We start from the raw sequence: 12,695 nt of genomic DNA on the forward strand, positions 1-12,695 counted from the left end.
ACTAAATAAATAGAGATTCCATGTTCATAGATAGACTCAGTATTGTCAAGATGTCAGTTCTACACAAATTGACCTATAGACTCAATGCTATCCCAATCAAAACACCAGCAAGTTATTTTGTGGATATTGACAAATTGGTTCTAAAGCTTATAATGAGAAGCAAAAGACCCAGGATAACCAACTCAGTACTGAAGGAGAAGAACAAAGTCAGAGGATTGATACTACCTGACTTCAAGAGTTATTGTAAATCTACAGTAATTAAGACAATATGGTTTTGGCAAAAAAAAAAAAAAGACAAATAAATCAATAAAAAAGTATAAAGAGCCTAGAAATAGACTGACACAAAAATAGTCAGCTGATCACTGAAAAAGAAGCAAAAACAATACAATAGAAAAAACTTTTTGACAAATGGTGCTTGGGCAATTGGACATCCACATGCCAAAAAAAAACAAAAAACAAAAAAAAATAGACACAGAGTTTACACCCTTAACAAAATTAACTCAAAATGGATCATAGACCTAAATGTAAAACACAAAGCTTTGACATTCCCAGAAGATAACATAATAGAAAACCTACATGACCTTGGGTATGGTGATGACTTTTTAGATACAACACCAAAAGCAAAATCCATGAAATAAATAATTGATGAGCTAGATTTCATTAAAACTAAAACTTCATTAAAACTTGTGCTCTGAGAAAGATAATGTCAAGAGAATGAGAAGACAAGCCACAGAATTGGAGAAAATATTTGTAAAAATCATATCTGATAAAGGACTGTTATACCAAATATACAAGGAACTCTTAAAACTCAACAAGTAAACAAAAAACCCAATCTAAAAATGGACAAAAGATCTTAAAGAAGATATATAGATGAAAAGTAAGCATATGAAAATATGTCCAACATCATATGTCATTAGGAAATTGCAAATTAAAACAACGAGATACTGCCACACACTTATTAGAATGACCAAAATCCAAACCATTGACAACACCAAATGCTGACAAGGATTTGGAGCAACAGGAGTGCTCACACATTGCTGGCAGGAATGCAAAATGGTATAGCCACTTTCAAAGACAGGTTGGCAGTTGCTTACAAAAGTAAACATACTCTTACCATACAATCCAACACTTGCACTCCCTGGTGTTTACTCAAATGAATTGAAAACATGTCCACACAAAGACATGCATATGGATTTTTTTTTATAGAAGCTTTATTCATACTTGCCAAAACTTACAAGCAATCAAGATGTCCTTTAGTAGATGAGTGAATAAACTGTGTTACAGGGGCTTCCCTGGTGGCGCAGTGGTTGAGAATCTGCCTGCTAATGCAGGGGACGCGGGATCGAGCCCTGGTCTGGGAAGATCCCACATGCCACGGAGCAACTGGGCCCGTGAGCCACAACTACTGAGCCTGCGTGTCTGGAGCCTGTGCGCCACAACGAGAGAGGCCGCGACAGTGAGAGGCCCGCACACCGCGATGAAGAGTGGCCCCCACTCGCCGCAACTAGAGAAAGCCCTCGCACAGAAACGAAGACCCAACACAGCTAAATAAATAAATAAATAAATAAATTTAAAAACAAAACTGTGTTACATGCAGACAATGGAATATTATTCAGTGCTAAAAAGAAATGAGCTGTCAAGTCATGAAAAGACATGGAGGAAACTTAAATGCGTATTACTAGGTGAAAGAAGCCAATCTGAAAAGGCTGCATACTGTGTAATTCCAACCATATGACATTCTGGAAAAGGCAAAACTATGGAAACAGTAAAAAGATTAGTGGTTTCCAAGGGCTGGGGGAGGGAGGAGTTTATAGGCAGAGCACAGAGGATTTGGGGGGCGGTGAAACCATTCTATATGATACCACAATGGTGGATATATGTCATTAAACATTTGTCCAAACCCATAGAATGTACAACATCAAGAGCGGCCCCTAATGTAAACCATGGGCTTGGGGTGATAATGATGTGTCAATATAGGTTTTAACAAATGTACCATTCTGGTATGGGATGTCAGTAGTAAGGTACGTGGGGCACAGGGTATAAGGGAAGTCTGTACCTTCTGCTAAATTTTTCTGTGAACCTAAAATGCTCTAAAATATATTGGTTATTTATTTATTTTTTAAAAAAACTATACTTTTAAAGGATGCATGCAAGGTGAAGTAAGACAAATTAGATTCTTTGTGTATAACCATTGGTTTAGGAAATTTGTATATAAACCGGTGACTGCATAGCTCTAAACAAGAAACATCACAATTCACTCAATAAACAACCTTCTCATTCTACAAATTTATGAATGTTATTAAAATGCAGAGAATAGTAAAGTTCCATGTCACACTATTACTGGAAAAAAATCCCCAGGTATCATTTCTAATATACTTTGTAATTTTGTTAGGAGTGTCTATACCTGTCAAAATAAATTAATACATTTTGACTAGACAAAATTCTTAGTTTTTAATGTTATCTTCCTTGGGGCATATTTGGATGTCTAAAATTTGGAATTGAAGCAGAACTCCTTGTCATTCATAAGTTTCTGCTGTAATTTATTTGAGTGGCACTACTCTTTTTCTCTTTTCCCTGAAGCAAAAATAATATCGTGATGCTCAGTTTGGCTGCTCAGGCTGATTGACACTGAGTAAATTGTCTCTGAAAATGTAAATCTTTTTTTGAAGAAAATAGCAATATAAAAACCCCTGTGTTTCCTTTTTCCTTTTAAATTGCAGTTTGCAGAAACACCATCCTAAATGACATTTTTTTTCCTGCCTGTCACAAAAGAATCCATTAGCTTGGTCCCCATGTCAGAACCTTAATCCAGCCCAGACTGACTACATAAATTGACCACTGAACAGGAAGCCTGAAGCTTTTTATAAACTCAGTGAAGACTCTGTCCTTATGTCATATCATCAAAATATTCAATCTGTGGTGGAATCATAGTTCTGCCATTTTTTCAACCTTGTATTATGTTCACCAAATAGCATAATGAACCACCATATATACCCATCACCCAGTGTCATCAATTATCAACCCATGGTCAATCTTGTTTCATCTATACTCCCACCCACTCCTTCCATTTCCCATATTTTTTCATAAAAAATCCCAGATATCATATCATTTCATCCATAAATATTTCAGTATTATCTCTAAAAGATAGACTCCTTTTTAGAAACATGACTATAATACAATTATCACAACTAAAAGTAATTAACTATAATTCCATAGCATCATAAATCTTCAGTTAATGCTCAAATTTCTAAATGATTCATAACTATTATATAATGTATTTTAGAGTTCTTCATTTGAATCAAGATCAAGAAAAGGTGCATGCACTGTAATTGGTTGGTATATCTCCTGAAGTCTGTTTTAATCTCTGTGTTTTCCTTGCCCACTGTCATTTTTAAAAAATTTTATTTGTTGATGCAAATGTGTTTGTCCTGTAGAGCTCCCTTCAGTCTAGGTTTTTTTATTGTATCCCCACAACACATTAAAAATGTGCTACTCTTCTGGAAGAGGCCTGCCTGCTATTCTAGGAAGTAACAGTTCACTAAAGAGTATATACTGTTTGTTGAGTTGGAAGAATAACAATATACTACCTTTGGTATAAAAAGTATACATTAGAGTATTCTTTGCACTGAGTGTCACAGTGCTAATAAATGGAAGTCTTTAATATAAAAAAAAGTTACTCTATTCTTTTTATTTTTCATAAAATTGACATTTTTAAAATGACATTTTTAAAAAGTTAGAATCAGAGGCCTGATCTAAATCAGATACTCTTATTTTTTTGGAAAGACCATTTCATAGATAGTTGTATGCTCCATATGGAGGCATATAATGTCCAGTTCTCTTATTATTTGCAATGTTAGAAGCCATTAATGATCGATGCCTAGATCCATGGATTCATTAGGGATTTCTTCATAGCTTCATAGCTGGGATATTTCTATACAGAGATAATTTCCTGCTATCCTTACTAAAACAACAACAAAGAGACTATGGTACTTGGTATTTTAAGAGAAGTAACTATTCAGGTAAAACAGGAAAAACAGTTTTGATCCATACTAACTAGTGCCACTGATTAAAGGGAAAGAAGACAAATAGGGCCTTTCTCATTTAGGGAGAAGCTAATGCATTAGAAACCTAAATGTACTTTGTACTTAGATTAAGGATTCAATATAAATGGAGGCTGCTCTATGGTGAAAGAAAACAGGTAAGTCCATCCTTTAAGACATTCAAAAAAACGCTTCCGGGCTTCCCTGGTGGCGCGGTGGTTGAGAGTCTGCCTGCCAGTGCAGGGGACACGGGTTCGAGCCCTGGTCTGAGAGGATCCCACATGCCGCGGAGCGACTGGGCCCATGAGCCACAATTACTGAGCCTGCGCGTCTGGAGCCTGTGCTCCGCAACAAGAGAGGCCGCGATAATGGGGGGCCCGCGCACCGCGATGAGGAGTGGCCCCCACTAGCCGCAACTAGAGAAAGCCCTTGCACAGAAACGAAGACCCAACACAGCCATGAATAAATAAATAAATAAATAAATAAACAAACAAACAAACCCAAAGTTAAAAAAAAAAAGTTTCCAAGTTATATTAGAGTTTCACAGTTACTTCATAGAGAAAATGTTGCATCCATCCATAACTCAGGCTCTGTGACAAAAGGTTTGTGTTTCTAGATCTAGATAGCGCTGTGAAAAAGGTATGTTTCACTCATGGGATAACTCCAGAGTATTTACCCTAATTGTCTCAAGTCAATGGAAATCTTCTGTCAGTGACAAGGAAAATGGGATTGCTTAGAGCCAGTCAGATATGTTTTCTTGAAACTGCCCTACACATGGCAAGGAGAACCCTGTCTAGCCAGCAGATAGTTATCCATTTTGTCTCATCAGAGTACTGAAATGCACCAACACACAAATGAGGACAAACAGCCTCATTTCTGAGCACCCTTTTGGTATTTCCATATGTTTTTAAATATATAGGTAACTGTCATACACACTAAAAATGTGATAGTAGATCTTCAAGGAAATGCTTCGGTCTCACAAAGGAGAGAAGCATAATTAGAGGGAACAATTCAAGCATTCATTCAACAGCTATTTATTGAATGTCCACCTCCTCTGTACCTTGACATTGTCTCATGGTAGACTCAGTTAAATATGGTTTCAAATTCCAGATCAAACCCTCAAGAACTACATGGCCCTAAGGCAAGTTGCTACACCTCTGTGCCTTGGTTTATCCATTAGTGAACTGTAGCTGCTAATATCCACCTCAAAGAGGTTTTGAAGTTAAATAGGAAAAAGACCATATAAAATGCCTAACATGGTATCAGGCAGATAAGCAGAGCTCCATGAAAGCTCACCTTCCCTGACCCAAAGCTTCACTTTTCTCCATGGAGAAGCAGAGGAGAGAGATGGAAGGTGGCTGGGGCAGAGGGCCTGAGATTAAGGATGTGAAAGTTGTTGCAGGGAAAGGGAAATGAGTAGACGGGCTCAAGTAAAATAATTGTCTAAAGGCCCGGTTATGGTTCCCTCCTGCCCTGAGGCCACAAATAGATATTGTTTGTTTTCAGGTATATGGCCAGAGAAGTGAAAGATGGAGGCTTTCCCAGGTTGGTTCAATTTACTATAAGGCTAGGTAGTTTTGCCAAATTGAAGAGACTAGACTAGTGAATTGGAATTTCTTAATTGACCGAAAGTGTTCCCATTCGTGTTTGATGGAGAGAGTAAAGGGGTGGGGATAGAGGGAGGCTAAGGCAGGTGAGGAGAATCAGTTCAAATGTGAGATTCACCGCTAAGGGATATGACGACAGTTGTTCTTTTCCAGTGAGAAATGAGTTAATCAAATTGGAGAACAATTTCTCTGGGAGAAGAAACACCTCTGCTCTTTTCCACACCCTACCCTTATTATTTGGCTTTACAAGCATCCCCACAACATAAGATTATAAATCTGGTTTATATCTCCCTTAGCCCAGTCTCCCTTTATTATACCACTTTACTGCTTCTTTGAGGCTGAGACTCTAAAATTCAGGTCAAATGTTCCATTAAGTTAACCATTTTTGAATACCAATAACACTACTACACACTTTTTATCTTCATAGCAGTTCACAAACATCTCCTTCTTCACTAATGAAGATGAGTTGAATATCTAGTGTCTAAAACCAAAGCTATTTAATCATTGTCTGATGTGGGAAAGTAAGACAAAATGCAAGACCAACAAAAAAGTATATTGCATTTTAAACTTGCTGATTTGAGCTTTTTAAAAATTCTTTGAACATGCAGGCAGAACTTGTGCCACAAAATCCCAGCTTTTGTAATGAAAACAGTCAAAACAAGAATAGAAGCAACCTTAGTGATGGTTTTACCCCTTCATATCTTTCAGGGAGCTTTTTAATATATTATTTTATCAGATCTTCATGAAAATCCATAAGAAGAAAAGGAATTATTGCCCCTATGTTTCAGACAAGGCTTTTTGTGATTTATGAACCTTGAGTTTCAAGTTACTAAATATTTGTGCTGAGACTAGAACCCCAGACTTCAGGCCCCAAGTCAAAGGCTGCTGGGAAGGAAGGATGGAAGAGTCAGGTGGGAGTGTGTGTTTTTTCCTGCTCTTTCAACTAGAGCAATTCCATCCATATACATATTAGGTTTGCGGCTTCCACATGGATTTCCACAGTTCAGTTTCATTCGAATTTCATTACACAGAGCGGGCAGCATCTCCTCTGTTGTTCATGACTCAGCTAGATTGTGAGCTGCGTTCCACAATTACACTCAGCAGGCCTGCAATGCTCCATTCACAGCAGGGGCAGTGGCATGCTATACTATCTCCCCTGCTTGGCCCCCCAGACTCCACCTTGAACACTAACTAGCTCTTCTGGCCAGTGGAGCCAAATGATGGCCTTTGCGTGGACCAACTCTCTCTATTGACTTCCATTTCTTCTGCATGTCACACAATCGTGTTTTCTTGTTTACCACTGGTCATTTTCATCTTCGTGGGTCTCTTTGACCATCAGCGTGCACACACGTTGAGCTTCCTGCAGGTGTCTAACACGGGGTGTGCACCCAGGATTGTTGAAGACACAAACACTCGTGTTGTAGCTTCATTATTCTTTCTCCTTCTTCACAAACTCTTTTCCATTCCTTTAGGAGGAATGTAAATCTTTGTACATCTTCCTCTGTCTTCTTCCTTCTCATTCCACTCCTCATTATCTCTCTCTTTAGTCTTTCTATCAGCATAAAACAACCAAAACATGGCTGGCAAGGATAATGTCAATTACCCTGTATCTACAGAGATTGAAGCCATTACTTCTGAAGGGAAATTAAGCAAGACAAATATCTAGTACAAAGTGACTACATTTTTTAAAGTGCCTTTAGATCCAGAATCGTCACAAGTCTTTAGATGCTTCATCTATAATCACTTGCTTTTTTAAAAGCACCCCTTGAAAACTTTTTTCTCCTTTTCACCCTTCAAAATTCAGCTCAAATGTGATTTCCTGCAAATCCTTTACTGACATCCTGAGGAGACCCCATCACTCCTTCTGAAGTCTCCCCACAGAAATTTTAACACACTGTTACTATAGCACTTAATCCATCATGTTTGCTGCCAGTAATCATTTATTTTTTTGTGTCTCACACTAAACTAAATGTTTTTTGTCCTTCTATCTCAAGCAGCTAATAATATAAAGCCTAGCCTGGTACGTAGATACAGATGCATAATTTTATTGTTGTTGTTGTTGTTGAATGTTGATTTAGTTAACTGAATGATCGCTCTGGATTGATGAAAAAAGAAGCTCATTTTTACTCAATTTTTATTCTATTTTTGGAATGGGATTGTTTTCTACTAGTCACTGAAATTGGAAGTGCATTTTTTAGCTGTCTTATGAGTTGTATACATTTGATGACAAACTTGAGAATCTTAACATAGAAATTGCTTCTATGGAAAAATATGTTTCATTTTCCAAAATGTCAAACATATGCAAAAGAATAAAATGGAATTTGTCTAAAACTAAATGGTCTTTCCCTTTTCCCTGATGTCTGCCCCTATCCCTGCCCCCAGAATTTCACCCCATTTAGAATATACCTCATTCTCTCCACTCTTCCATGGTGTACTGTTTGGTTTTCCGTTGTGTACCTTGCAGTCTGCTTTACTCCATCATTTATGTATTTTTTCCTGTTGAATCTATTTCTCAAAGGATCAGCACTATGTATTTTTCATTGTTAATTTTTCACAGTAGGGTTTCAAAGCACAGTGTACAGGGTAGGTATTCAATAAATGGTGAATTAAATTTTCCTCTGCACAGTTAAAAAGCTCAATAATTCAAAGTAGAGGGATGTTGGCATTTGATGAGATATGGGGGATATTTCAGTCCCAAGTTGGAACAGCACCTAATTTCCCATCATTTGCCATCTGAGCTCAAAATGCCCAAATTTTAGGCTTCATAGTCTCTCTTCTCTCACTTTGCCATCTACTATTCTCTTCTCCAGAGATGAAGAGAAATGAGATGATCATGCCAATAAAGCATCCTTTTTCATCTTTATTGTTCTTGTCTGGATGCTTCATTATGAGATGTCAACTATTCAACACTCTAATGAGCTGTCTTCCAAGCACAAAATGTTCTAGTCATCTGGTATTAAAGTGTTGTTTTCTGCTTTTAGGCTACAGTGGTGGCTGTGTTGTCATTCGAGGAAGGAGTCCCCCTGGTCACTGGGAAGTGAAGGACTGTAGACACTTTAAGGCAATGTCCCTGTGCAAGCAACCAGTGGAAAATCAGGAGAAACCTGAGCAAGAAGAGAGATGGCCCTTTTCCCCCTGCTATTTGGATTGGGAGTCAGAGCCTGGCCTGGCCAGTTGCTTCAAGGTAATACAAAGGTTACATGGGCATTCTCAGTGGGACCAACATTATTCCAGTTTTGTCCATGTATCCCAAACTCCTTTATTCCAGGATAGTGCCTGGCACACAGCAAGTACTCAGTTAATATTTGTTGGCTGTCTCCATCCTTTCAGTTATATTCCAAAATAATTTTTAAGTAAAAATATTGACAGATCCCTGGTGAGATTGAGGCCTCCTCATGAGGACCGATATCAAGGCCCTGATCAATATTGTTCTTATTGCATATACAAATGAACAAGGCAGACACGCGCTGGGTATTGAAATGGTACAATTCCATATTGTTTGTAAGCAAATGAATAATGTCCTTCTTCTGGAATAATACCATTCTCCTGCCAAGAATAGCTTTCGCAGCTTTTGATGATCAAAAGTTTATATAGAGAGATAGAGATATAGAGAGAGATATAGATACAGATTTACAGAGAGGTAGATATAGATAGAGATATATAGATGTAGAGAGAGATATATACAGATATGTGTGTGCGTGTTAGAAATGTCTTTTTGCAAATCATCTTTAGATCCTAGGTTTAAATCAGTATCTACAATCTTCTTCTCAGAAATACATTTTTGAAATATGATGTTTTTGTTTGGTGGTTTTGTCTTTGGTTCATTGTACAAATAGAGATTTCCAAAATCCTGGGAGAAAGTTCTTCTCCGGCACCTGGGCACACGAAGAGCAGAATGGAGACAGCCTTTATCTCTAGAAATATTGCAGTCTCATAGATGGCCTGAAACACCTGTAATACACTAAATTTAAATGTACACATGTATAATCCTACATTAAATTCATGGAATAATAGGCCCAGAAGCGACCACACAGAGCAATAAGTTAAACCTTAGAAATGAGTAAACTGCGGCATGAAGTGAGATGAAGTGATTTGCCCAAGATCACAATTATTTATTGACAGAGTTGGAATAAATTGCGGTTTTGGAACTCCCAGTCCAGTGCTTTTTCTACTACACATCACCCTGATATGTCAACAAATATATGGTGTGTTTGATGGGCATAGCAGTAGGACTTATGAATTTAAAGTGATTCGAGAAAAGGTTCCCAGAGGAGGTGGGTTTTGACATATAATTTAAAAGATGGAAATGCTGTGCTGTGGTCCATGGGACTGGGAAGGTTATTCATCCTGGTCTCAGCAAATCAGAGCCTGGTGAAGCCTGGCCGCAGGGTGCCTGCCTGGCATTAGAGACTCAAGCATAGTGTCAGGCAGTTAAAAATGAGAAGGGTGCAGAGGCCCAGAATCTGAAGCTCCAGGTCTTCAGTTCCTCACCCTTGACCTTAAATAAAGTCAAAAGTATGCCCGCCATTTGACTGACTTCTTCCTGCTACCGTGAGGACAGCTGAGAAACAGGAGAGAATTTAGTCACAGCTAAAACCCAAAGACCCTAGAAATATACCTGCCCCAGGTCCCAGGTCTCATTTCTCATTTCTTCGCCTGGGTGAGCCAGATTCATTCAGCTATAGAATACAAGGTCTAATCCTAGCTCTGCTAGTTTGTGGCTGTGTGACCTGAAATTTGTAACCTCTCTTATCCTGACTGTCCTCATCTCTTGACAAACACTTTATTAAGGGACAAGCATATGCCAGTCACAGGAAATTTAGGAGGGGGGAAAAAAAAAGAGATTTCAAGGAGGAAAAGGGTCCTCATCTGTTAAACTGAGCCTATCATATCCTCTGCATGACTTTGTCATGAGAATAAAATGAGGTAATGGTATTACAACAACTAGACACACTTTAGTTCAGTAAATGTTATTTCTCCCTACTCGGTCAAGCTTTTAAAGTAGAATAATGACAACAATTATATTATTGTCATCTTCTTGTCCAGAATTAAACAGCCTCACCTTATTCATGACCGTGTCAACTTTTTTTTCCTTTTACTACACAGGTATTTCATAGTGAAAAAGTTCTGACGAAAAGAACATGGAGAGACGCTGAAGAATTTTGTGAAGAATTTGGAGCTCATCTTGCAAGCTTTGCCCATATCGAGGAAGAGAATTTTGTGAATGAGCTTTTACATTCAAAATTTAATCGGTAAATACTTGTTAATTTTGAAAAATTTCAGTCACATATGTTGTCTCCAAGCAATGGCTTCTTAGGCATGAGTATCCCAAATATTGGGGGTATTTGGGATATTCAAAATCTCAAGTATTTAAGTCTAAAACCAACTAAACACTAGTTGTGAAAGAAAAATACATACTTACAGTTTTATATTTATATTGCACCAACTACTCATTCCATAAAACAAAGAACAAAGTGATGATTGTTTTGATATTTGAAATCTTTTCTGTGTACCTCAAATCAGAATTTTAGAGCTTTCCTGCCAAGTTCAGAAATTATCTAGCCCAGTGGTTTTCAAAGTGCTGTCTGAGGGTCCGGAGGGTCCTGAGCCCCCAGAGCAGGAGAGACCAAGTGGGCAGAGCTCCTGGTTCCTTGCTCACTGACTCAGCAGGTCCAGCCAACTCCACTTCTAGTTGTTTTGTATACAACAGGAGTCCATGTGAGATTTGGTTTGAAAAAAAGAAAGTCCCACCAATTTTTTTTAAAAATTCCAATCCAACCTTCTAATTTTACCTCTGAGGAAACAGGCATTCACTTGTCTGCATCCGTTTTGCAAGTTTACAGAATCTTGAATTTAACGAAGTTGGAAAATCAATCAAATTTAAATTTGAAGAAACATAGGAGGTCTTGTGCTACCTCTGACCCAATGCAGGAATTTCTTCTACTACATTCCCGTGGTCATCTACTGCCTACATCAGGGGTCCCCAACCTCCGGGCCGCAGACCAATACCGGTCCGCGGTGTATCAGGAACTGGGCCGCACAGCAGGAAGTGAGCAGCGGAAGAGCGAGCTAAGCTTCATCTGCCGCTTCCCATTGCTGGCATTACCACCTGAACCATCCCGCCAACCCCCCCACCCCCGGCAGTGGAAAAATTGTCTTCCACGAAACCAATCCCTGGTGTAAAAATGCTGGGGGCCACTGGTCTACATAATTCCTTTCAGTTTCAAAGCGCTCTTTACTTGGGATAAAACCCATTCCATTGTTGGAGGCTAGTTTCAAAGATCAACTTTCTAGTAAGCCAGAGCAATACAGATCAAGTCTACTCTATTTTCAAATATTTGAAAATAGCCATCATGTTCTCTTTTAGCAAGTCTTCTCATCCCTTGGCCTCTTTCTCTAGAATGTTCTTGTCAGTTAGCGTGTATTTTGGGAATATCTTCTATGGAAGGGACCCTATTATATGCATGGGTGGCTGGAGAATGCAATAGACATGACAGACAAAATCCTGCCCCTGAGGATGTCGTGGTCTGGGGGCAGGGGCATGCCTCCATATATTTAACACAAATATAATACCAGGTACTCTGTTCCAAGCTCTGGAAATCTGAAGTCTCAATGAAACACTTACCTGAATCTCAGAGAAAATCCAGAACTACTTTTTGAGGAAAATCCTGGTCTTCCCCACAAGTTTCCTTTAGGACCCTCCCCTAAGAAGGTTAATATGTAACATCTATCAAATTATTCATCTCCAGCATCTACAAAAATGACCTCAAAGGTGGGAATATCTCCCAGTGTGTGTCTCATGAAATACTCCAGGGGAAATAGGGGGATTTTGTGGTCAAATATGTTTGCAAAACAAGGCACGATCTTGGAAATTTGCCATATACCTTAGCATTGTAAAGACTTCTAGAAGGAAGCAATTTCTTTGACTGCAAAACGCTTTTTTTTTTTTTTTTTGAGACCACTTACCAACATCCCACGGAACTGCTGGTCCCTGCAGGAAATGCTGGCCTGAGACCATGGTTCCCAATCTGGCTGATTCTCACGCTCA

The 12,695-nt window shown here is 38.6% G+C and overlaps 1 protein-coding gene across 3 annotated transcripts in view; it reads left to right on the forward strand.

Annotated features, from left to right (window-relative positions):
- PLA2R1 (phospholipase A2 receptor 1) overlaps positions 1-12,695 on the forward strand; it is a 113,670-nt gene that overhangs the window by 58,504 nt on the left and 42,471 nt on the right. For all 3 annotated transcript variants that reach the window (XM_068545027.1, XM_068545025.1, XM_068545026.1), the window contains 2 exons: positions 8,629-8,831; positions 10,754-10,899. In XM_068545027.1, coding sequence (XP_068401128.1) covers positions 8,629-8,831; positions 10,754-10,899 — 349 coding nt within the window. The remainder of the gene's footprint in view (positions 1-8,628; positions 8,832-10,753; positions 10,900-12,695) is intronic.

This window comes from Eschrichtius robustus, chromosome 5 (genome assembly GCF_028021215.1).
Source record: "Eschrichtius robustus isolate mEscRob2 chromosome 5, mEscRob2.pri, whole genome shotgun sequence".
NCBI classification, from domain to species: domain Eukaryota; kingdom Metazoa; phylum Chordata; class Mammalia; order Artiodactyla; family Eschrichtiidae; genus Eschrichtius; species Eschrichtius robustus.